The following is a 26,753-nucleotide window of genomic DNA, read 5'->3' as shown; positions in this document are numbered from 1 at the left end:
GACAAAAGGACAGAGTTGGAAAGGATGTGCAGCAGGTTAGGGTGGCAAAAGATGCAGATTGTAATTCACTGACAAGTGAGAAAAGTGTTGAGAAGGTGGAGGGAATATTTTGAGGAGCTGGTGAATGAAGAAAATGAGAGAGAGAAAAGGCTGGACGATGTGGAGAGAATAAATCAGGATGTGCTAGAGATCAGTAAGGATGAAGTCAATCAATCAATCAATTTTATTTATATAGCACCAAATCACAACAAACAGTTGCCACTCACTTCAGAAGTGAGTACAGCTATGAAGAAGATGAAGAGTGGAAAGGCAGTTGGTCCAGATAACATTCCAGTGGAGACATGGAAATGTTTAGAAGAGATGACAATGGAGTTTCCAATCAGACTGTTTCATAAATCTTGGAAAGTGAGAGGATGCCTGAGGAGTGGAGACAAAGTGTGCTGGTTCCTGTTTTTAATAACAAGGGTGATGGGCAAAGCTGCAGTAACTACAGAGGCATAAAGCTGATCACCCACAGCATGAAGTTATGGGAAAGAGTAGTAGAAGCTAGGCTTAGAAAACCGGTGAAGATCTGTGAGCAGCAATATGGTTTAATTCTGTGAAAGAGCACTACAAATGAAATGTTTGCTCTGAGAATACTGAGGGAGAAGTACAGAAAAGGCAAAAAGGAGTTACATTGTGTGTTTGTGGATTCAGAGAAAGCTTATGACAGGGTGCCAAGAGAAGAGTTGTGGTATTGTATGAGAAGTATGGAGTACCAGAGAAGTATGTGAGGGTAGTGCAGGACATCTATAAGGATAGTGTGACAGTGGTAAGATGCGCAGTAGGAATGATATATTCATTCAAGGTAGAGGTGGGATTACACCAAGGATCAGCCCTGAGTCCTTACTTGTTCGAAATGGTGATGGACAGGTTGACAGATGAGATCAGACAGGAGTCTCCATGGACTATGATATTTGCAGATGACATTGTGATCTGTAGTGAGAGTTTGGCCTGGAAATGTGGAGATATGTTCTGGAGAGAAGGGGAATAAAAGTCAGTAGGAGCAAGAGTGAGTGTGTGAATAAAAGGGAGCCTAGTGGAATAGTGTCATTACAAGGAGTAGAAGTGATGAAACTAGATGAGTTGGGGTCAACTGTCCAAAATAATACAGAGTGTGGTAGAGAGGTGAAGAAGAGAGTTCATGCAGGGTGGAGTGGGTGGAGAAAGGTGGAAGGAGTGATTTGTGAATGAAAAATATCTGAAAGAGTGAAGGGGAAAGTTTACAAGACAGTAGTGAGGCCAGCTATGTTGTACGGCTTAGAGATGGTGGCACTAACAAAAAGACAGGAGGCAGAGCTGGAGGTGGCAGAGCTTAAGATGTTGTGATTCTTAGGAATGAACATGTCAGAGAGACAGCTCAGGTGGGATGGTTTGGAGACAAAGTCAGAGAGGCAAGACTGAGATGGTTTGGACATGTGCAGAGCATGGGTCCAGGGTATATAGGGAGAAGGATGCTGAGGATGGAGCCACCAGGCAGGAGGAGAAGAGGGAGGCCAAAGAGGAGGTTTATGGATGTGCTGAGGGAGGACATGCAGGTGATGGTGGAAGTTACAGAGGACAGGGCGATATGGAAACAACTGATCTGCTGTGGCGACCCCTAACAGGAGCAGCTGAAAGAAGAAGAAGAATAGTGTTACTTTTCATTTATAGGTAAGGAATGAAGGATGTTGTATAAAAATGCCTTTTCTGAATTATTGTTACATACATATATGTTTACATTTGGGCCACCTAAAATATACCAAGCCTCTAAATTTGGTGGCCTGTGGGGTCCCTGCTAAAAAGCACTATTACCTACTCTAGATTGCCTTAATTGAGAGAGTGGTGACATGATGAGTCGAAAAAAAAAAGAAGGTCCACGTGACTTGTGGTGCCATCTTGGTTCCAATATAGCATTCACTGTTAATCTGTCTACATGTAAATCCAGCTATTTTATTTATTTATTCGCTGAGAATGCAGGTTGCTGTGCATTTAGAAGCACAAATAGACAACAAGGGCTTCAAGATGTACAGATTCCCTTCAGATTCAAACAGAATAAAAATTTGGGAAAATAAAGTAAGCCGTGTGGGATGGAAGCGAGATCATTAAAGTTTTGAGAATTAAATTTATTGTTCTGTCACATGTACATTAAAACTCACTTAAATCGTCATCGTATAAACCAGATATTCAGAGTCACTGGACAAAAAATCCCCATTGTTTTGGTATTATTTTCCATGTAATAAACACCGCATATAATGGATTTTGTATAACGGATTTTCAATCACACTGGATAAAATGTCCTGTCTGATAGCAATATATTTCCATTAAAAACCCCGAACAGTCTGGACATGCAGAGTAACAGAGGTACAAATCAAAGTTCAGCGCTGACACTCGCCATTTTAAGGAAAGTGGGACCAGAGTCATTTCTATGATAAAAAGTCCGGCCGTTTATTTTTTCACACTGTGTTCAGACTCGGACCCACAGCCTGACGTGCACCTGTTAAATCAGACACAAAAGGCTGTGATTTGACCCTTTTCTGCTTTCACTCTTTCATATTTTAATAGTTTTTGCAGTGCGCACGCTGATTACAAATGGATCAGAAAAGTCCGCAACTTTACAACATTGAGTGGAAAAAGAGGAAATTGTTCAGCTTACCTTGAAATTGGAGGTGATGACTGTAGAAAGAAAAGCTTGTTGAGGGTCAGATTAGTCCAGAATAAAGCATAATCCAGAGACGGAGAACTTTAAAACTGTTATGCACGTCATTGCATGACACGGAGTTACAGAGCTGTAGAAGCATAAAATCGCAGGCTTTAAATTAATTACACAAATAATCATAAATTGTAAATTTTGTAAATTTGATAGCCTAACTATTTTTATATTTATTTTGATAGCACCTGTACCTGGATGTGTTGCTGTATGTGGTTAAATGATTTTAAAAAAATGTTGAAAACATAAAAGATTTATTCAGTAGTTCAGCACAGTTGGAACCAAAATGGCGCCATGTTCTGAGTTGATGCCACTCTCTCAATTAAGGCACTCTAGTCTACCCCAAAGCAAGAAACTTCAATCCTAAATTTTGTTTGAAGCAGGACAGTACCTACAAGCTCAATCATACAAGTATAGGAATTTCACAAGGTTTGGCGTAAAACTCCATGTATGTCAACCTAAAAGGAAAAAAAAAAACTAATTTTGACAATATTGTCACAATTTCGGCCGGATCTGGGCTTTGATTCAGGTTTCCCTCTTTCTTTTTTCCCCTTCACGTGGCCCAGTCTTGACTTACTAGTTATTTTATTTTCATCATGTGGTTATTCTCTGTTCTGTTTTGATTTGTCACTTTCTTTTCTTTGTTACTATTTACTTTGGCCTTTCGTTCTGTTCTAGTTTTCTTTAGTCAGTTGTGTTTTTATTTATTGTTTATTAATTTATCACTTTTTTATCTAGTTCCTCTCATTTGTAATATTTGTTGTGCTGTAATGCCAGGATTTGTTTTGTTATTGTTTAGTCACTGCTTTTTCTTATAGTTTGTTTTACCGCCTTGTTTTCTTAAGTCAGTTTCTGTTTAATTTACTTGTAGTATTTATCTCTATTTTCTTATGTAGCTTTCATTAGGTTATCGCTTGTTTATACTCCATGTTTCCTGATCAGTTCTCATGTTCAGTTCCTAGTAACTTTTTATTCTGCCCTCACTTTGTTTGCTTCTTGTGCTGTTTTCTCACATCCCATTTGTTTGTGTTCACTCTCATGCCCATCTGATTATGTTCTCACTTCATCACTGCACCTGCCTCATGTCTTTGTTTCTTACTTTTATGCTCTCTGCTTTGTGTTTTCTTTCACTCTCACTCTTGGCACCTAGTCTCGCTTCTCTGTATCCTACATCACTTCACTTTGTGTACTCTCTTCCTCCCCATCTTGCACAGTGTTTACTCTTTGTTCAGTAGTCACGCCCCTTTCCAGATTGTTCCTCACGTGCACCTCGTTAACACCACCTGTCCCTCGTTTCACACCAATTAGTCCATCATTTAAACCCTCACAGTCTCACAGTCCCTCGCCAGTTTGTTGTCGCTTCATGCACACATCCCAGCCTTTGTACAATTTAGTCCTAATTTCTTGCCTTGCCATGTACCATGTTTTGCTCTGTCCTTCTTGACCATGCCTTTTTGCCTCATCCTTGAAAACTGTGTTTGCTCGTGCCTTTGAACCCTGCCTGAATATGACTGTGTTTTTGCCTAACCTGTATTGTGCCTCTGCTCCACTGACTGATCACCTGTGTACTGAACCTGAGCCTGGAATAAAGACCATGATTTCTCACATGTCTAAACCAAGTCTGGGAGTCTGCTTCGCAGGTCCAGACGCTCCTGGTGTCGTGCAGCCGCCTGTCGTGACAAATATGACCCCTTTGAGACCCGTCAAGGACCTGCCAGTGTATCATAGACAGAAAACAGCACACTCATTCACTCAGTCATTCATTTTCTGTACTCACTTATTCCAATTAAGGGTCAGAGGGAAACTGGAGCCTATCCCAGTGGTCACTAGGCGAGAGGCAGGAGACACCCTAGACAGGATGCCAGTCTATCTCAGACCAAAACAGCACACTGCCTTTTTTCATGAAGAAAATGTATTTGAATCAGCTGCTGTGCTGAAGTGAGTGTTGCACTTACAGCAGCGATGAGGAAGGAGGCTTTTAAAAAGGTGACTGATTAGTTCACTCATTTTATTTAGCTGCAGCTTTGCAATGATTAACGCTAGGAAGGATGTTAACGGGGAGGTGATGGTCACATGGTTAAAACAGTGGGCAGAGACTGCTTGGTTCAAATCCCCATCACACTGGAATATCAGTCGGTGCCTGGCCCTTGGGCAAGGTCCTTAATCCCCAAGTTGCTCACTAAATATAGGGAACAACTTGGGGATTAAGGACCTTGCCCAAGGCATGTGTGTGTGTGCATGCACGTGTGTGAGTAGGGGAATGTGAGGCATCAGTGTAAAGCGCTCTGACCATGAAAGCACTATGTAAATGTGTTTACCTTCGCTTCAGTGATACAGAGACACAATTGACAAACACTTTAACCAGAGTCATAATACTTAGGGTGCCTCCCCCACAGTTACAAACCCTAAACAAAGCTCAGCTTACAGTAAGTATTACTATAGCAACAGACGAGGAAAACGTGGCTAGAATAGTCAGAGTGTGACAAAATCTACTTCACTAGCTGTGCTGTTACACTTTCTGAGCAGAAATACAGCACAGAGGCAAAGTGACTGACATTGTATCATAGCTCATCAGCATGATGCATATATGGCTGAATGTTGATGTTTACAATTCAAATTTAGCTCATTTACGTTACATTTTCTAAGTTTTTTATGCACTGAAGGTTTGATTAATTGACAGCACCATTGTGGCCAGACATTTTATACACCAACCACGACCATAAATACCATGGAAATTAATATTGGGCTTTCAATTATTTATTTGACCTGCTGTTTTTTGTGTTAAAATAATTGTGAATAATATGTTTATTTTTAAAATCACACACACCTATAAAAGATGTCCCCTATTTTTCATGACATTCATGTGCCCATGGATGCCAGTGCTTATCTCCGGATTCTGTAGTGTGAAGTGGATAAAAGTCTTCTCCTGGACAGGACACCAATCTGATGCAGGTTACCTTTACAGCTGGTTGGACTGAGACAATACAGATTAAGTGTCTTGTCCAAGGACAGAACCAGGTAGTATGAGCAGGATTCAAAACAAGGGTACATATTGGCAGACCAGCTCCTTATCCACTCAGTGACCTGTTCTGCAAATCTCCAAAATGAAAGATGGGACAAGCCAAGATGTTGATCAAAGAAGACCAACATGTCAGCCACCATAGGTTGTTTTTGACCTATACCATGAAATAAGGGGGACCATTGAAATGGGCTCCGTGAATCTGTGTGTCCATCATGTTTTGAGTGCTCTAGAGTGCTCTTTACCCCTTGCATACATAGTACACACTCATACTATGTTGTACACAGACACAAATGCTACATCCAGGCATATGAGCTACACCCACATCTTGAAGGTCATCCAAGATAATGGCCGACAAAGACACCCACTGCCTGACCCCAGATTGCCATATTATCTCTCCAAGTATCACTTCTATAGCTTACATTTGTATTGAACACCTGTAGGAAATCATGCACGACTCCTTTAAGATGACTGCATTTGACCTTGGACCTCAAAGTCAAGGTCAAACATGACAATTAATGAAAAAAGCACTGTCTGACCCCAGAAATGGTTACTTTCACTTTGATGCACACATTTTGGTCAGAGGAAATAATTAAAATGAACAGTACACATGCACTTCATTATCAACAGTGAGTTGTACTCTTGACCGAAACTGCCTGTGTCTGGCATTTCATTGTATAGAAACTCATGTTTTCAATGGTAAATGGACTGCATTCATATAGCCCTTTTCCATCTGCATCAGATGCTGAAAGCACTTTACAATAACGCCTCACATTCACCCCGATGTCAGGGTGCTACCATACAAGGTTCACACCGGGAGCAATGAGAGGATTAAGGAACTTGCCCAAGGGCCCTTAGTGATTTTCCGGTCAGGCTGGGATTTGAACCAAGGATCCTCTGATCTCAATCCCAATGCTTAACCACCAGACCATCACCTCCCCTTCTCCCCTCCCACAATTATCTGTTAACACCTGCATGTACACATCACCTGTACATATCAGTATAATAGGCGGGGGACCTCCACTGAGTATTGGTTTGTTACATATGGGATGACAAAAACTACTGAAAAAGAAGCATGCTGCTTGTGCCACTCTGTTACAGTCTTTTCTTTAAATAAGCTCTAAGTCTCTAAATCCAACCAGCTCAATCTGTCCAAATGCTTGGCTTTACAACAGGCCAGAGTTCCGGGCCTTTCTGAGGGCCCCACTTGTTTTCACAGTTTTGCTGACCTTGGAAAATACCCATCTGGCAGCTCGGTGCTAAAATTTGTATCAGTTTGAAAAGGAAATGAGGGGCAAAACACTCACTAAGTGATGACTTTGTGTGCATGCTGAGGAATACACGTACAGTACACAAACTATACACACAGCATGTATACACCAACATCCTGTTGATTCCATTCATACTGATATTACATAATCATCACATTACCAATTTACTCGTTCACAAAATGCTGCAAACTCAACAATGATGTGCACCCCTGAACTGCACATGTTATATAACCCTGTCCTGCCCCACCCATCCTCACTCTGCGCACACACACACACACACACACACACACACACACACACACACACACACACAAGCTAACATATTCAGCAGCCCTCACACATGCATTACAGGGCTTGCCATACCCAGGCTGAAAGACAGTCCCTTAAAGCTTCATCATAGCAGCCCTCAAGGCAGCAACATCCACTGTCACACACTCAAACATCACCATGTCCTCACAGGCAGACACCAGCAAAGAGCTGTTCATCCAGGGCATCATTCCACAGAGTGCACATGCACTTCTCTTTCTCTTTTAGTGTAAAGCAGAAACATAGCCGGAAAAAGAATGGAAGAAAGATGGACAAGGCAGACAGGGAGATAGTCTCAAGCAGGCTTAGAGCTGCTGATCTTCCCTGGTCGGCTCTGATCTCCTAATAACCAGCTTAGCAGCACCTGCTAAGGAAGCCCCCTCATCCTCCCCCTTCCTCAGACTCTTCTTCTTCATGGTAACTGTTGATCTCATGAAACACTGAAACTAAGAATGACGCAGATTCCATGTAACGCTGCCTGAATAGAGGAGGCAGCACTCAGACAGGCTGTTGTTTCCAGCACTAACCTGTTAGTAGCCATGTAGAGAGCAGCTCCACAGCGACCAGCCCTTTTCAAATGTCTTCATTCACACAGCGGGAGCTGGGGATGAAGACAAGGAGGAGGACGTAGGGAGGAAAAGGAAAGAAGAGACAGGGATAAGGGAAAATGGGGAGAATGGTGGACAAGTTCTGGAGCATGCCAGGAGGATGGTGGGAAAATGAGGACAATGCACGAGCAGTAGAGGAGAGATAACGATATTTTCCTTTGAGCAGGAGAGATCCCAGAAGATGGAAGCTCAGACCATGCCTCTTTTCTTTCCTTTGCTTTCATTCACTCTCTTTCTCTTTGTCTAACAGAAGCCGATAAACTCCGGTTCTCTTGAGCAACCTGCACTTTTCCATTCCGAGGTTTTATTCCTCTGCTCTGCCGGCTGTTGGATGATTTGCCTGATTGCTGCATCCGATAGTATCCAAGCAAGGCGTTCTGCTCTCGCTATTTCTGTTCAGCGTCAAGAGAATTTCAGGGCTTCACACTGACAATACAGGGAGAGAGAAAATGTGCAAGGGTGGAGAGGGAGAGAGAGAGAGAGAGAGAGAGAGAGAGCAAATGAGGAAAGAGATGGCTTTCACTTTGCATTCCACCTCTGATTGCTGCTGGTACACTGAGCCTTCTGGTTCTTCTATTATTGATGTGTTTCATGAATGAAGCCGCTGACATCATCGGCATTCAGTTCAATTTACATCTGAAGCACTTCTAAATCATACAATAAGTAAGCACAAGGTTTCAAGGTAAACATACTTCAACCTTTCAAACACATAGTCAAGTCCATATGTACTTGGACAATGACAGATTTTGTTTATCCAGAACAGTTGAAAGTAAATAGTCAAAAACTTGTAGTGCCATGATGGTGGTGAACTTGTATTGCAATATTTCTGGTAATGATCTTGGTCAGTTATTGTGTCTGCTGTATGCTGCCACATTCAGGACTGATTTGAATCCTCACGTTTGGGTCTCTGCAAGGTTAAAGTTTATTAATAATAATAAAAACCACACACCACAAAACATTTTTTTTAAGGAAATCCAATTGAATCTGGGGTCAAAAGCACAAGAACAAATGTAAAGCCAGGTGTGCTGGTGGCTAAGTGCCAAGTATTCAGCAGCATACCAAGTGATACAGTATGAAATGAGTGCATCATCACCAGGTTTGAATCCTGGTCTAAACTACCAATATTGCTTGTTTCTCATCTTTTTTCCTCTCAGCTAGATGAGCAACATGGACTCAAACCAGTACCATTAATTGTGTTCCAACAAAATATTGGGAACACTTTCACAATAGGTACTGTATGCAAACATACATGTATGTGCACTGTCATGGTACTTTATCATGGAATGTGAGTACCACAGTGAGGTCATCTATGTAGCTACCTGAAACAATTCAACTGACTTAAAGCACTGTTTTTGTGTCTTCAGCCATTGTTAATTGGTGCAACATGAAAGTAGTAGTGACTGCTGAGTTAGTGGAAAAAACGTGTGTTATTCCCTCATTCGGTGTAGATTGCTACATATCCATGTTAGAAAATGCTGGAGAACTCTGCAGAATTGTAGGGTTTACATAAGTAAACTAGCTTGTGGTGGATTTTAGTGACAGAGGCTGAGCTTAGTGTCTCGGTGTCTCGTCTTAAGGTGCGTTTACACATAACCAAGACGCATTACGAATGTCATTTTTCTGTCATTCGTGACACATTCCTGACATTCTTAATGTGACTTAACGCATCTGAATAGGTTTCTTAATAGTGCGTGTTGGTGCGTGATATTGTTGATATTCGTGGAGCATGTTTTTGCCTGTCAAAAAAATCTTCCACGAATGTCACACACCACCCTCATTTCGTCTCACGTCGTGGAGGTCGCAACTGAGCGTATTGATCCGTCTTGATGAGTAGTGATCCTTAAAGTAGACCTGCATTGAAATAAATGTGGTCAGATTTCAGAAAGAAATAGCTGATATGTATTTATAAGACCCTTGTGAATGCAGTAAAGTAAATCTGTATGCCCAAATTTGTAATTCAGCGGAGAAATCTTCGTTTAAAAATGACAAATTTGCAGCTAAAATTTAGCCCTCTGTGAAAACAGTTTGTACAGCTGTATCATTTCCATGACGTCAGGGACAAGACGACGCGCTCCCGCCTTCAGTCCGATCCCGCATTGAAATTGATTTTATCTGTTAGTAATGTTACTTATACACGTCCTGGTTTCAACATCCAAAAGTAAGTTGCAATGAATGAGAGATACAGATCTGTGTTCTCAGATCAGCAACAACATCGACAGCGGGCGCCGTTCTTCCTCTCCCGCTCTCTGCCTCCGCTGCGCTTATAAAGTCTGCGGGCTCGTTAACCGCCGATGCGGGCCACTCACACCGCCCGTGTCTGCTTTGCAGCCGGTGTTGTGCCAGATTCAGCGCACAACACCGGCATCACCTCTCTGTCTACTGAATGGAGCTGCAGCACACTTGGCACAAGTCCTGCGATTACGCTCGCTGTTTTAATGCAAAGCGGCCGGTACACCTGTTGCTGCAAGGACAGACTTCTTGCGGCAAAATCCACAGCACCACACGTCTCGGCAATCGGAGCCCCAGAGCTCCATGGATGCTGAGAGAGGTTTATATATTTTTAATGACTGGGATTCTTTGCGGGTCTCGCCTCCATATCCCGCGATGGTACCGGAGGCGAAAGACAGTAGATTTTCATTGCGACACCACTCAATCAAACAGGCGTATGAAAAAGTCACCCAAAATAATTTTCAAGCACAAATAAAAGAAATGTGTACTCACCAAACGTGCTGCAAGATAATATGAAGTTTTAAAAAAGTAGATCCTTCCGTATAAGACAAGAAAAAGGTGCAGATGCAAACTGACATAAATCCACAAATTACAGTTGGTGCGCAATGCATGCTGGGAGAGGGTCTTCTCTGTGACGTCTCGGCAGCGTCCATGATGAGAGGGACAGTTTTGCGGAGGGCTAAATGTTAGCTGTAAATTTGTCATTTTTAAATGAAGATTTCTCCGTTGAATGACAGATCTGGGCTTCCAGATTTACTTTACTACATTCAGAAGGATCTCATGTGTAAATGTAAGTCATTTTTTGGTCTAAAGATCTGACTGCATTTATTTCAAAGCAGGTCTACTTTAATAGAACGTGACAACATTCGTAGTGGTTCCTGTGATGGTTCTTGGAGCCCAAACTGTCACGCGTTATTACGAAGTGACACAGAAACTGTCAAGTTTTGACACGACTTGTAACGCGGCGTCACATTTCACTGCGTGCCGCAACGGATCTGTTTTCTGTCATGTGCGCACAATTAAACTCGGCTTCAAATGTTGGTCCACAGTTCCTGCAGAAGCTCCTCAGTAACCGATGAGCGGGAGAACGAGTCTGAGTCAGAGGAGCGAGAGGAGACTCACGTGCAGCCAGACATCTCTGCACCTTCTCCATTCCGGCGGAGGAAGAAGCGCGCGCACAATTAAACCCTGCTGTACCGCATTCAGTTTGATTGTTGACACCAAGTCGGCTAAAAGTCAAATTTCAGTGCTCTTCAGCGCGCTCCTGCAGGTGTTCCACCTGCTGCATGCGCCTGATGTTTAGGAAAATGGGCGAGACGACAGCTGCATGAAGCCACACATCTGGCGCTGTCCTCCTCCTCCTCCTCCTCTCTGCGCCACTCCATGGCACAGAGCCCAACTACGCATGCAGTCACAAAGTTCTTCAGAAAAACTGGAGCGATCTGAATTCGGTTGGATGAATATGGGTGTGTGTGTGGAGACAATTCACCTCGTTCACAACGTGACAGAACTTAACGATGCGCTGTTACGCGCAATAGCGCGCAACAACGTGTAACACTATTCTTGACTGTGCGGAATGGTTCCTGATAATTCTCCGGCAACATGTGCCATTAATTGTAACACATGGTAACAGGTTGCAGCAGTTCCCGAGGACACCTGACGCCTCTGCCCCGAATCATCAAATTCGTGATCAGTGGCCAAGAATGTGTACTTCGTGGCATTCGTGACTTGTCGTCGTTATGTGTAAACGTAGCATTAGGGCCCCTTCACTCATAGCATGAATAAGTATGAATTAGGGTGAATCAGAGCGAAACAGCCCGAATCAGCGAACCCTGAAAACATCGAGCTGACGTTGGGAGGGACACACAGTTTGGCAGGAGTGAACTATCCTGCTGTGACGGTTTTGTGCACGCTTGTGCGTGTGCACGAACACAGTGCGAGCAGCTGAAGCGTGTGGTACCACATCACGCCGCTGCAGTGGAGAAGGAAAAAACAACAACAAACAAACACCATAAAAAAAACACCCAAATAATACAACATGCTTTTGGAGGGCGGTATGCATTTTCAGAGGCCCGACGTTCACGCCCAGTCACCCAAAATGACAGATATTCACCCGCAGAAAAAAAAGCAACGCCGTGATGAAGCCTCACAGGACATGTTGTGGCATGTCCAGCTCGTCCACAATTTCTCGGATAGTCACACGACTGAAAAGCCACCGAAAGCCGTCTGAATCTTCCGAATGGTGCAAGAGCTGGGCATGTCAGGGCATATCCTGTGAGACCAACACTGAGGTGCTTTTGTCCCGTGCCATTAGCGACTCTGTGGCAAATTCCTCCGCTCCTTTTTCCATGACAAAAACTCCTGTAACAGTGTAATGTGCCAAAAAAGTGCTATGTCCACATCTTCTGCCATTTCTGGTAGTCAGACGACGTCCCGGATCAACACAGCGTTCAGTTTGGAAATGATCTGGTCATTTCAGCCTGTCGATGGCCGCTCAGAGCGCGGCGCGCCCTCCACCGCTGTGGGCCGTCTTTAATCCGGTTGTAATGCTCCTTAATCTGTGTGATCCCCATAGATCTTCACCGAAAGCCATCTGAATTTTCCAAATCGTTTCCACCTGGCTGTCTCACAGTTTCTGAACAAAGCGTGCTCACAGGCGAATGACGCAACCGACAGGCGTGAAAAAACTCACGCATGCGCACGAAGGTTCAAGCTTGGCTGATGCAATCACACGTGATTCAAATCCATATAGTTTTTGCAAAAAATAAAAAGGTCGGATTCTTTTCTAACAGACCTCGTATATATACATACACACACACACATACGAGGTCTGTCCGTAAAGTATAGGTCCTTTTTATTTTTTTCAAAAACTATATGGATTTCATTCATATGTTTTTACGTCAGACATGCTTGAACCCTCGTGCGCATGCGTGAGTTTTTCCACGCCTGCCGGTGACATCATTCGCCTGTGAGCACTCCTTGTGGGAGGAGTCGTCCAGCCCCTCGTCGGAATTCCTTTGTCTGAGAAGTTGCTGAGAGACTGGCGCTTTGTTTGATCAAAATTTTTTCTAAACCTGTGAGACACATCGAAGTGGACATGGTTCGAAAAATTAAGCTGGTCTTCAGTGAAAATTTTAACAGCTGATGAGAGATTTTGAGGTGATTCTGTCGCTTTAAGGACTTTTCACGGTGCGAGACGTCGCGCAGCACTCTCAGGCAGCGTCATCAGCCTGTTTCAAGCTTAAAACCTCCACATTTCAGGCTCTGTTGATCCAGGACGTCGTGAGAGAACAGAGAAGTTTCAGAAGAAGTCTGTTTCAGCATTTTATCCGGATATTCCACTGTTAAAGGAGATTTTTTTAATGAAAGACGTGCGGGCGGATTGCAGCGTCGGCTCGCAGCCGCCGCGACGCTCCGTCACAGGAAAAACACCTCTGTTGGAAGCCTTGAGGACAAGTTGGAACATCTCCAGCTGATAAACAATTTCTCATATACTCACTCCACTGAAAGCCATCAAAAGCCAACTGGATTTTAACAAATGGTTATCAACACGGAGGTGTTTTTCCTGTGCCGCCGCGCTGCGTCGGCTGCGTCCCGACGCGCGGACCCGTCCACACGTCTTTCATTAAAAAAATCTCCTTTAACAGTGGAATATCCGGATAAAATGCTGAAACCGACTTCTTCTGAAACGTCTCTGTTCTCTCACGACGTCCTGGATCAATAGAACCTGAAATGTGGAAGTTTTAAGCTTGAAACTGGCTGATGACGCTGCCTGATAGCGCTGCACGACGTCTCGCACCGTGAAAAGTCCTTAAAGCGACAGAATCACCTCAAAATCTCTCATCAGCTGTTAAAATTTTCACTGAAAACCAGCTTAATTTTTCGAACCATGTCCACTTCGATGTGTCTCACAGGTTTAGAAAAAATTTTGATCAAACAAAGCGCCAGTCTCTCAGCAACTTCTCAGACAAAGGAATTCCGACGAGGGGCTGGACGACTCCTCCCACAAGGAGTGCTCACAGGCGAATGACGTCACCGACAGGCATGGAAAAACTCACGCATGCGCACGAGGGTTCAAGCATGTCTGACGTAAAAACATATGAATGAAATCCATATAGTTTTTGAAAAAAATAAAAAGGACCTATACTTTACGGACAGCCCTCGTATATGAGGTCTGTTAGAAAAGTATCGTACCTTTTTATTTTTTTCAAAAAACTATATGGATTTGATTCATATGTTTTTACGTCAGCCAAGCTTGAACCTTCGTGTGCATGCGTGAGTTTTTCCACGCCTGTCGGTTGTGTCATTCGCCTGTGGACAGGCTTTGAGTGAGCACTGCTCCACCCCTCTCATCATTGTTTCATTGCGAAGAAATGGCGTAATGATTTGGGCTTTTTTTTCCCATCAGAATTTTTTCAGAAACTGTCAGAAACAAGCAGCTGGAAACCATTCGAAAAATTTATCTGGCTTTCGGTGAAAATTTTACGGGCTTCACAGAGAATAAGGAGTGTTACTACAGCTTTAAGGACGGCCCACAATGGCGCACGGCGCACCGCGCTCCAAGCCGCCATCGAGCGGCAGAAACCACCACATCATTTCTAAACGGATGGTTGTTTGGAGCCGGGACCGTCATGTGCAATTTCTCTGGTTATCACAAGAGCTGGACATCAGCCATTTTCCGGCAGATTTCACTTTTAACAAGAGATTTTGTCATGGAAAGCCGCACCGAGGCTTCGCGCGTCACGACCGATTCACTGATGAAGCGAGACAAAGGAACACCTCTGTTTCGGAGTGTTAGAGGACAAGTTGGGACATGCCCAGCTCTCCACAATTTCTCTTATACTCACTCGACTGGTAAGCCGAAATAGGCATGTATATATATATATATATATATATATATATATATATATATATATTAGGGCTGGGCAACATTAACGCGCTAACGTTGCGTTAATTATTGAGGTCATTATCGCTGACAATTTTGTTCCTCCCCTTAACACTGCGGGTTTATTTATTTTTTTAGCCTTTTATGACAGTTGTTCATTGCCTTTTATTTTTTACAGGATCAGGCCCGGATCCAGACCGGTTTGGACCGATGCAGTTGAATAATCCCGAATAGTGCCGAACGTGTCCCCGCAGTGAACACAGCTTTTCGGTGGTTTTCATGTGAACCTATAGTCCGTAAATTATACGGCTTTTTCCGAGTTTCAGAGTCATACGATGTACGAATAAAGTCGGATATTCAGGGTTTGGTCTGCAGCGGGTCTGTAATCAACCGTTTCTGCAGCGCGGCTCCACTTTGAAACCATGAACCATTGAAGCAATGCTTCGATCCAGTAGCTCGGTGGTTCTTTGATTCACTGCTCTTCAGAAAAGGCAAGACCGCTTCTTAACCCCTCTCAAAGCCATTAAAATATCGTCAGTCACTTTTGTGTGGATTAAAGTCACTAACTGGGACTCTTGTCTTGTTGCTGTCAAAAAACGAGAATCGCCCTATGTTCCGTTCACACAGCTCAAAACGTTGCGTGGCCAAGACAGAGTCCGGTTGGAATTAATAAGTTCAAAATGAATCGCCGCTTTAAATAAAATGACACCTCTTTCCAAACGTTGTAATACAGACAAGAAACTACAATTGACTAAAACGTTTTTTTTCCTCCCAAAATGAAACGTGCTGTATTTTCTTATCAAATTACATCCTGAAGTGAAGCACAGCAGCTGTAAGAGCTCAGCTCAGATATATGGAAACACATTCATGCCAATAATGCCTGAAAGGAAATGCTTTTGACAAAAACTACAGATTTTGTTTATTCCTATTTATGTACAGAGATCAAGGATTCACCATGTAGAGTTTATTATGTCCAAAGTTTAAGGATCCAGTGACCAATTTCATATTTATTTACTTTAAGACTCAATAAAATGTTCAATTTAGTCGGCTTATAAAGTGCCAAATCACAACAAAATCTAAATATACTAAAACAAATACATCACAATTGTACACATATCAAATTGTGGTATGTGTACAATTGTGACATATTTGTTTTAGCATATTTAGTCATGGACATAAATATTGTTACCTGCTGGACAGTTTCTAATTTTGACTGGTATCAATGGAAAATGTCTTCTGTGAACTGTCTATCTCAATATATTATTAAGAATATATGCAGTCAAATTTTTATTGATTTTATCAATTGAAAAAAAAAAATCATATATAGATTCAGGTATAATTGAAAGATTTGGGCAATAAATTTGATCTTGTTTACAATCAATTTTTGTTATAGTGTTGTTTTTTTAGGACATCATATTTATACAAATAAGAAGTGTTCACTATGGTCCATGAAGTATAATAAATATATTAAAAGAAGTGTGACAGTGTATGTTGCACACGAATAAAAGAATGAGGATTATTAAATAACAAGACGTGTATGATTTTTATTTTATCATTGGGCAAAAATGCATCTGTCAGATTTTCACTCTGGATCCAGCCCTGCAGGATGGCGCATTGGAGAAAAGCAAAGTTATCTGTAATCATTGCAACGCAGAATTTGCGTTTCACCGAAGCTATACAAGTCTCAGGTACCACCTCAATGGTTACTGTTTTTATTTATTTATTTATTTTTACAGATTCTCATTTTGATATGAAACAGGATAACAAATGACCTGCCAGTGGTTTTATATTTGATTTCATTAGAGTGTTTCAGTTGAAATTTACATTTTCAAATATATGCAACGTTCATTTACATTTTCAAATAAAACTGTGCTTTTAAGCGGCTTTTGAATTCATTTTTGGGTTTCACATATACCATGCGATTAATCATGATTAATCACAGAAAGTCACTGAGTTAATGCGATTAAGATTTTTTTATGTTTGCCCACCACTAATATTATATATATAAAAACAAGATTTGTTTATATTTTTATTGCAAAATGCAGGAAGGGCTTATGCCTGTTATCCCATTTATACCTGCCATCACTGAGTAGATGTCAGTAATCTGTAATGACGGTTTGATTCACAAAGCTTTTAGTGAAGCGGTTGGCCTGGAGTCTACATTTAACCAAGGTAGTTCGAGTGAGTCACAGCAATTAAAACTGGATTAAATTGGGCCACGGCCTATACCACATTGTTGCAGATGCAGCATTAGAATATATCGTAGCTCCTGCTCGTGACAATCAGACATCCATTTACTGCATCAATTGTAAATCTCCATTTTGTCCAGATCTCATGCATTTCACATATGCCATCCATTCAACTATGTTTAATTTAGTGATTAGTATTACACACATGCCAGAAAAGGCAACATTATCATGTTTCATGCAAATATGAGCATAACAACAATCAGTTTAATCTGCATTTTTTTTTTTAAACACAAAAGCAATCAGAGTTCTGGGTTGTTCTGATGGAAAGATTTGACCCTGGGGCTACAGCAGTGCTGGCTGCCTCTGTGTGAGCGCTGAGCTGAGCTGTGGAACAAAAGGAGCTGGTCCACTGAGCTGGACCACTGTGTGCCCAGATAAGCCTGACGAGCCTAACGCCGACAACTGACCTACGACAACTGACCTACTTAGAAGACCTCTGTTCCCATTGTTGACACACGCAGGGGATGCATATATGGTTAAATTGACCACAAACTCACTGATACAGTAACAGCTGAACAGCCAAGGATACAGAACTGTTCCGTATGGATGGATTCATTTATACTTTCCACTGGGAAAGGTAAGATCAGAGCTACAGCTGGCTTGAATAGTGCAATGTTTTGTTGCAAATTAACACAGGTCTTGATAAATCAAAATTTGTAAGATCAATTTGGTTTTTCATAATTTTTGAATTCTTTGGTTTGTGCATGAGTGGTCATACATTTTGTCAGACACTACTTACATCCAGCATTTGTATTCATACACTCACAAACAAGTAATATATGCCCAGTAACTATATTTTTAAATCAAATGATTGATTTGATTTTTCTATGTCTTAATCATGCCTGAGGTGGAACCAGGTTTGATGTCATTTCTAAATCTTTCCACCTAATTTGTTAACATAAAAATGCAAACATATAATTAAACTAATCTAAAGTGTTAAATGTTGTTCTTGGCCTGTTTTTATTCCAATTAAATCCAGATAATTAATTGTTCCAGAATGCAAACAGTTTATTAATTACTTAAGTTTTAAAACTGAAGTCCACTGTAAATATAAACCACGTCACTACATTAATATTTTTTAATAACTTGCACATTCTTAGCTTAGAATTTTTGTTGTTAATGCATCTAAATTCAGGGGTTGTCATCACCCACAACGCAATGTTCCACAGCCCTATGGAGCATTTTAAACGTTAATATTATGAGATCATTCAGAAATATCACCAAAGCTTAGAGGACTATCAACAAGTCAAATTGCAACTGCCAATTACTTTGGTTCAGTAAAGGCAACAGCAGCAAACTGGAACTCTTTCACTCATCTTGCATGAATACAGTGTTGCATAGTGATACGCTGCAGTGTGGGTAATGATGAAACACTGAGTTTTTAAATTGATTATGATTAATGTTTTTTCCCCATCAAATTTAGTTCTTTATCTGTGGACCAAAATCAATTTGGTGTTTGTGCAGCAGCATAAAGCCTGAAGACAAACCATTATTTGACTCTACTAGAGAGTTTAAGTGCACGTTGCAATGAACATGTTCAAACTGATGGGACCAGTAAGTGTGACAGACATGTCCACTTTAACCCCAGTAAGAAGTGAAACCACTGTAAGCCATTACCTTCAGCAAATTTCCAGACAACTATTTTAATCCAGCCCCAAGACCACATCTTTAGCAGTGACTTAATTAAAATGCTTAATTATACTTTTGGTGTAGAGCCCAACAGGCTTGTCATAATTTTTGGGTCCTCACTGAAGCAATGACCTACTGTACCTTCGGGTACAAGTGCCTCTTTTCTAAGCAGCTATAATTAAACACACTGATTTAAATTCAAGAGCAGAGCTTTCCACAGTGAGGTAATTTAAGGACTTTGTGGAGATGTCAGAGAGAGGAAGCAGAGGGCAGGAAATTGGCAACCAGATTAAGGACCCATGGGACACAAAGGTCCCAAGGGTACAGGAGACAGCCACTGCCATCTGCAGGGATATGGTGGCAAAAGGAACTAGGTTTGGTGACACACAGAGAGAGAGAGACAAGGAGAGAGAGGGGGTGAATGGGTGCGAAATAGAGCACTGAGAGTGCAAACAAACATTTTTCCTCAAACACATTAACACCTATTAGCTTGAAAAGCTAAGTCTGAGGCTGTAGGCCTGGAGCCATGTCCGTACAAGCAGACAGCAGATGTTTGGTAAAAGGTATACAAATAATAAATGTTTATGAGTTCGATGGTACGAATATGTCATGAGGTGAAAGCTGGAACATACCATTCAATGAGGTGAAGCCGAGTTGAATGGTATGTTCCAGCTTTTGCCGAATAAAATATTCGTTCCATTGAAAGAATGTAAAAACATTCATTATTTGTTTTATATAACAGCTAAAATAGATCCTTGTCATTTTATATTTTATTCATTTATAAACAACAGAAAAGGGACTTACGTTTTCGTGTTCCACTGCTGCTTAGGGCCCCTTCTCACTGGCATTTAAGAGATTTGGGTATGGATTGTGCACAAAATTGGCTCATATTCTCTTAACATCTGCAATATGCGTAAAAACTGCTTGTATGAGCCGACCAACACCCGCACATGTCCGCAATTTTCCGCAGAAGCACATTTTTCCGTTACCAGAATTTTTGACCTGCACAAAATTTTGGCTGCGGATAACATACGCCTTACATACACAATACATACTCAATCTATGCGTTGTATATCCACCGTCATCTGCTGATATCCGCAACTGACAGGGATTTGCAGCTTGGCAGCGGACTGGGACAGTATGTAAAACGGATATTTTGCGTGCCCATCATGTTCACATCACAAACTAAAATAAGTTATAGCGACTGCATACAGATTGGCCACAAATAAAGCGTTTTTATTACGTCTGCTTTGCATCTGATTTGTGGCGGATGCAAATCAGATGCGCTGTGTTCACAGCTGGATGCCATTCTTTGTTATACCGGCTGCCACGTACTCTGCGCTGGATGCTGTGGTCCAAGTGCGCTTCTTTAATGACCGCAATGCAGATGCCGTGCAGGCGCAACACGTGTGTGATGCATTCATAATACACCCGTAATACTGGCGTGATAATCTCGATGTGTCGGATCCGTTTCCTCACTACATGCGTTATACAACCGTGATTGTTCATCATATATTCTCTATATATTATTAATATATCTGTAATTCATACTGGGACATTTTTCATTTTTGGCCATTTTTGTTGCGGACGACAACGAATGCTCCCCCTCAAACTGCCACCTTATCGTGGTGGGGGGGTTTGCGTTCCTGGAAGATCCTAGGAGCTATGTTGTCGGGGGCTTCGTGCCCATGGTAGGGTCTCCCATGGCAAACAGGTCCTAGGTGACGGGCCAGACTAAGGGCAGTTCAAAAGCTCCCATGACCAACACAAAATGAAGGACCGAGACGTCGCCAGGTATGGTGGAGCCGGGGCCCCACCCCTGGAGCCAGGCCTGGGGTTGGGGCTTACACGCGAGTGCCTGGTGGCCGGGCCTTAGCCCACGGGGCCCGGCCGGGCTCAGCCGAAAGAACGATGTGGGCCCGCCCTCCTGTGGGTTCACCACCGGCAGAGGGGGCCATGGGGGTCGGGTGCAGAGAGGACTGGGTGGCAGTTGAGGGCGGGTGGCCCGGCGGCCCGGTCTGCGCTTACAGCCTCTGGCTGTTGGGACGTGGAACATCACCTCGCTGGGGGGGGGAGGAGCCTGAGCTTGTGCGAGAGGTTGAGAGGTACCGACTAGAGATAGTTGGGCTCATCTCCACGCACAGCTTGGGCTCTGGTACCCAACTCTTGGAGAGGGGCTGGATGCTCCACTATTCTGTCGTTACTCACGGGGGGAACGGCGAGCTGGGGTAGCATTGCTTATTGCTCCCCAGCTCAGTCGCCATGTGTTGGAGTTCACCCCGGTGACTGAGAGGGTCGTGTCCCTACGCCTTCGGGTTGGGGACAGGTCTCTCACTGTTGTTTCGGCCTATGGGCCAAGCAGCAGTGCAGAGTACCCAACCTTCTTGGAGTCTCTGGGAGGGGTACTAGATAGTGCTCCAACCGGGGACTCCATTGTTCTCCTGGGGGACTTCAACGCCCACGTGGACGGTGACAGTGAGACCTGGAGGGGCGTGATTGGGAAGCACGGCCTCCCCAATCTGAACACGAGTGGTGTTCAGTTGTTGGATTCTGTGCTAGTCACAGTTTGTCCATCATGAACACCATGTTCGAGCACAGGGGTGTCCATAAGTGCACGTGGCACCAGGACACCCTGAGCCGGAGGTCGATGATCGACCTTGAAGTTGTATCATCTGACCTTTGGCCACGTGTCTCAGACACTCGGGTAAAGAGAGGAGCTGAACTGTCGACCGATCACCACCTGGTGGTGACCTGGATCTGCTGGGAGCAGAGGAAGCTGCTCAGACCTGGCAGGCCCAAATGTATCGTGAGGGTCTGCTGGGAATGACTGGTGGAACCCTCTGTCAGCGAGGTCTTCAACTCTTACCTCCGGGAGAGCTTTTCCCAGATCCCGGGGGAGGTTGGAGACATGGAGTCCGAGTGGACCATGTTCTCCACCTCCATTGTCGATGTGGCCACCTGCAGCTGTGGCCGCAAGGTCTCTGGTGGCTGTCGCGGTGGCAATCCCCGAACCCGGTGGTGGACGCCAGATGTAAGGAATGCTGTCAAGCTGAAGAAGGAGTCCTACTTGTCTTTGTTGGTAGGTGGGACCCCGGAGGCAGCTGACAGGTACCACCAGGCCAAGCGTGCTACAGCCTGTGCAGTCGCAGAGGCAAAACCTCAGGTCTGGGAGGAGTTTGGAGAGGCCATGGAGGAGGATTATCGGCCGGCCTTGAAGAAATTCTGGCAAACTGTCCGACGCCTCAGGAGGCAGAAGCAGCTCTCCGCCAACACTGTCTATAGTGCGGGTGGGGAGCTGTTGACCCTGACTGGGGATGTTGTTGGGTGGTTAAAGGAATACTTCGAGGATCTCCTCAATCCCATCGTCACATCTTCCGAAGAGGAAGCAGAGACTGGGGACTCAGAGGTGGACTCGTCCATCACCCAGGCAGAAGTCACCGAGGTGGTCAGAAAGCTCCTTGGTGGACGAGTACCTTAAGTCTCTGGATGTTGTGGGACTGTCCTGGTTGTCACGTCTCTGCAACATCGCGTGGCGGTCGGGGACAGTACCCCTGGATTGGCAGACCGGGGTGGTGGTCCCTCTGTTTAAGAAGGGGGACCGGAGGGTGTGTTCCAACTACAGGGGGATCACACTCCTCAGCCTTCCCCGGGAAGGTCTATTCCAGGGTGCTGGAGAGGAAAATTCGACCGATAGTCGAACCTCGGATTCAGGAGGAGCAGTGTGGTTTTTGTTCTGGTCGCGGCACACTGGACCAGCTCTACACCCTCCATCGGGTGCTTGAGGGTTCATGGGAGTTCACCCAACCAGTCCACATGTGCTTTGTGGATCTGGAGAACGTGTTTGACCGTGTCCCTCGAGGCGTCCTGTGGGGGGTGCTCCGGGAGTACGGGGTTCGGGGTCCTTTGCTAAGGGCTATCCGGTCCCTGTACGACCGCAGCAGGAGCTTGGTTCGCATTGCCGGTAGTAAGACAAACCTGTTTCCAGTGCACGTTGGCCTCCGCCAGGGCTGCCCTTTGTCACCGGTTCTGTTCATTACCTTTATGGACAGAATTGTGTAGGCACAGCCACGGTGTAGAGGGGGTCTGGTTTGGGAACCACAGAATCTCATCTCTGCTGTTTGCGGATGATGTGGTCCTGTTGGCTTCGTCAAACCAGGGCCTTCAGCGTGCACTGGGGCGGTTTGCAGCTGAGTGTGAAGTGTCCGGGATGAAGATCAGCACCTCCAAATCTGAGGCCATGGTTCTCGACCGGAAAGAGGTGCCTTTCCTTCTTCAGGTCGGTGGGGTGTCCTTGCCTCAGGTGGAGGAGTTTAAGTATCTTGGGGTCTTGTTCACAAGTGAGGGAAGGATGGAGCGTGAGCTCGATAGATGGATCGGTGCAGCGTCTGCAGTGATGCGGTCGCTGTATCGGACCGTCGTGGTGAAGAGAGGGCTGAGCAGGGGGGCAAAGCTCTTGATCTACCGATCGAGCTATGTTCCGACCCTCACCTATGGTCATGAGATTTGGCTCATGACCGAAAGAACAAGATCGCGAGTACAAGTGGCCAAGATGAGTTTCCTCTGCAGGTTGGGTGGACGCTCCCTTAGAGACAGGGTGAGGAGCTCTGTCACTCGGGAGGAGCTCGGAGTCGAGCCGCTGCTCCTCCACGTCGAAAGGAGCCAGCTGAGGTGGCTCGGGCATCTTTTCCGGATGCCCCCTGGACGCCTCGCTAGAGAGGTGTTCCGGGCACGTCCCATCGGGAGGAGGCCCCGGGGAAGACCCAGATCACGCTGGAGGGACTATGTCTCTCAGCTGGCTTGGGAATGCCTCAGGGTTCCCCTGGAGAACTGGGGGAGGTGTGTGTGGATTGTGAGGTCTGGGCAGCTTTGCTTGAGCTGCTGCCCCCGTGACCCGACCTAGGATAAGTGGCAGAAAATGGATGGATGGACGGATGACAACGAATGCCCGTACTTTGTGTACTTAATTCATGTGCATTTAATCCTCTCCCCAGTAGAACCGGGCCCTTAAGTCCAATTTGGTGATGCAGTGCACTGACTTCGGACTTCCATAAAAAAAAAAGACTATGTAGTTCCTCAGTCCAGTCAAAAATCATGTCAGCTTTGCATTTAAACAGCTCTTCATGCATCTACACAGCTTACAGCAGAGTGGATTTTGTGTGTGTGTGTGTTCAAAGAATTAGCACTGTCAGTTAGCTCAATCAAATCGTATCACTTGTGTTGTCCCGCACGTGTGCGCTCATACAACCGGGTCGGCGCTTGTGCGTGCATGTACTACAAAGAAAGAAAAAAACACAACAACAAAAAAAAGACTGTACATCCTCAGTGCAGAAAAAAAAAAAAAATCACGTCAGAAATTAGTCGAGCTTTTCATTCTAACTTCCTGCTAACAGCCTCCAGAGAGTGTAGTGGATTTGTTTTATACGTGTGCTCATTTTGTGTGTGTGTGTGTGTGTGTAGGTGTGTGCAGAGTGCAATGGTACCAAATGTATGGAACCAAATTAGCACTCTAAATGGAACCAAATTGGAGCCTAAATGCAACACAAATGGGACGAATAATCCATCATGTGACATACAAAGCACCAATCAAATCACAAGGATCCACTCAGCCATTATATAAACTGCAATTATGTAGCACTTTTCTATCTGATGCAGATGCTCAAAGTGCTTTACAGTGACACCTCATATTAACCCATAAACTGATGTTTGGGTGCTACCAAGCAAGGCATTCAAGTTCTTACCAGGAGCAGTTTGGGGTTTAAGGACCATGGTCAAGGATGTTTATAGGTTTTTTTCTTTCTGGTCAAGGAATTAAACCTATAACCTTGTGGTTACAAGTCTGACTTTAAGCCACCGCTTCCACATAGAACAGTGCAATCATATCAATATTCCTGTTAAGCAGACATTTCTCTGCATCAGTGGTCTACTGACACATTAGGGTTTTAAATTTTTTATTTTTCCAGTGAGTGAGCTTAGCCTACGCTAATATGACAAGAATGACTGATATAAAGTCTACTGCAGCTCTTCAATGGCTGAGCATGTCTGACTGAGATAATTAGCCATTGGTGAAGTAGTGAGTGTTGGAAAACTTGCAGGACAGGTGCACTCCAGGAGCAGGGTTGATGAACCCTAATCTACGACATATCGGCATAATGGGAATGCAGCATTAATGTCTTCTGATGTTACTAATTAAAATAAATCCTAATATAAATGTATGCGAACACAAACAATAAGATGCTGTGTTCACGTTGGCGGTATAAAAAAAGCGCCATATTGGTCATCATTGCAGAATTCCTTTGTTTGCAGTGGCACATTGGAGTGATGATGTGAAGCGTGGTCAATTTCAATGTTAAAGAAAAAGAAAATAATTTGCTTCATTGAAAGCTACAATAGAGTTTTGGTATTTTGCACAGCATTGTATTAAAACAGGAAGGCCTGGCTCTGATGGAAGCTTAAAAAAAAAGTACTTTTTGTGAGGTTATAGTTTAATTGCCCTGTGTAATATAATACAAATTATAAAAACGAGATTGTATATAAACTGGACAAAGTCTACATGACATCAACCACAAGTTTTTTTTATAGAGACCCGAAACAGCCAATACAAAGCCCGTATTTGGGAATTGCCATGTTGGCAGCAGCGACAGCACTGATTTTGGAGCGTGGGTGGATTCGGGTGGATTGGCAGAGAGAGAGGGAGGGAGAGAGAGACAGAGAGAGAGAGGGAGGTAGAGAGAGAGGGAGAGACAGAGTGTTGTCTTTTCTCTTTAAGTCTATAAAATAAGGCTATAAAAGTCTATAAAAAAAATAAAAGTACTTAATTCTTTCACCAAAACATCAAATCTAGGCTTTCATCTCAGATACACCTTCTGGCAAATTGTAACTGAACTTTCAGGTCTCCTTTTTTAAGAAAATCCTCATATAAAATCAACAATATTGATAATAATATTAAAGCAAACAGAGCTCTGATATCGGATCGGAAAAGTATCGGTATCGGCAGATATCCAAATTCAGGTATCGGGATCAGATGGGAAGTGAAAAATTGAGGATTGGTGCATCGTTACAGACAGAGCCAGAAAACACTATCAGTAAGAAAACAGCATCTGGTTTGTTCTTGTTGCTTGTGGCAAGCAAACAAGTTAAAATTTAGTACCATTGTGGTACACAGTTGCCACACTCAGAGCCAGAGGTGGAATCATTTTCCATCATAATCTCATTTAAAACAATGGAACATCTGCTGACAGTCAGCCACTTACACCCAACATGTGAATGTAGCATTATTGTCAATGTACTATGCGTAGACACTGGAAAATCTTTAAATACACATTGCAATGCAGTGGAAACAAGAGTAGTACCATCTCAGCTCTTAATATTAATGAGAACGTGTGTATATTTTGTATGTGTTTCAAAATTTAATGGAATGAACACAGGTTAATTCCATTACATGCATTATATGTTTGTTTTTGTGAAATTTTATTTTGTGTATGCTAATCTATTTTTACTCCAAAAGCTTCAGCTCAAGCTATATTTTTCAGAACAAGCTGATTTTTTTTTAGTATAGGTCCAGAAAACTGTGTAGAATCTCATACCCTTAAAATCCCCCTTGTGGCTTTTTTTTTTTTTTTTTTTACTTTAATAAGTTAATAACACCTGGATGCTTAGTTCCATTATCTATGTTTGACAATTCGTTGTTGAATTTTGTTTATTTGAGCTTTCTTATTCTTAGTACGGTCAAAGCAGTTGATCAATCCTTTGAGTCTGGTCTGCTTGAGGTTTCTTCCTACAAACAAAACAACTGAAGAACTTTTTTCCTGACCACTGTTTCCTATTTACTT

General features: G+C 43.5%; 1 protein-coding gene across 17 annotated transcripts in view; it reads right to left on the bottom strand.

Annotated features, from left to right (window-relative positions):
• Positions 1 to 26,753, bottom strand: part of gramd1bb (GRAM domain containing 1Bb) — a 429,520-nt gene that overhangs the window by 128,390 nt on the left and 274,377 nt on the right. The window contains exon 1 of one of the 17 annotated variants that reach the window (XM_034168044.1): positions 7,852 to 8,356. The exons of the other annotated variants lie outside the window; for them this stretch is intronic. Coding sequence (XP_034023935.1) covers positions 7,852 to 7,865 — 14 coding nt within the window. The 5' untranslated portion in view covers positions 7,866 to 8,356. Of the gene's footprint in view, positions 1 to 7,851; positions 8,357 to 26,753 lie in introns of those variants that run through there. 17 annotated transcript variants of the gene reach the window in all.

The sequence above is a fragment of the Thalassophryne amazonica genome, chromosome 4 (assembly GCF_902500255.1).
Source record: "Thalassophryne amazonica chromosome 4, fThaAma1.1, whole genome shotgun sequence".
Classification (NCBI taxonomy): domain Eukaryota; kingdom Metazoa; phylum Chordata; class Actinopteri; order Batrachoidiformes; family Batrachoididae; genus Thalassophryne; species Thalassophryne amazonica.
This window is presented reverse-complemented; position numbering and strand designations above follow the sequence as displayed.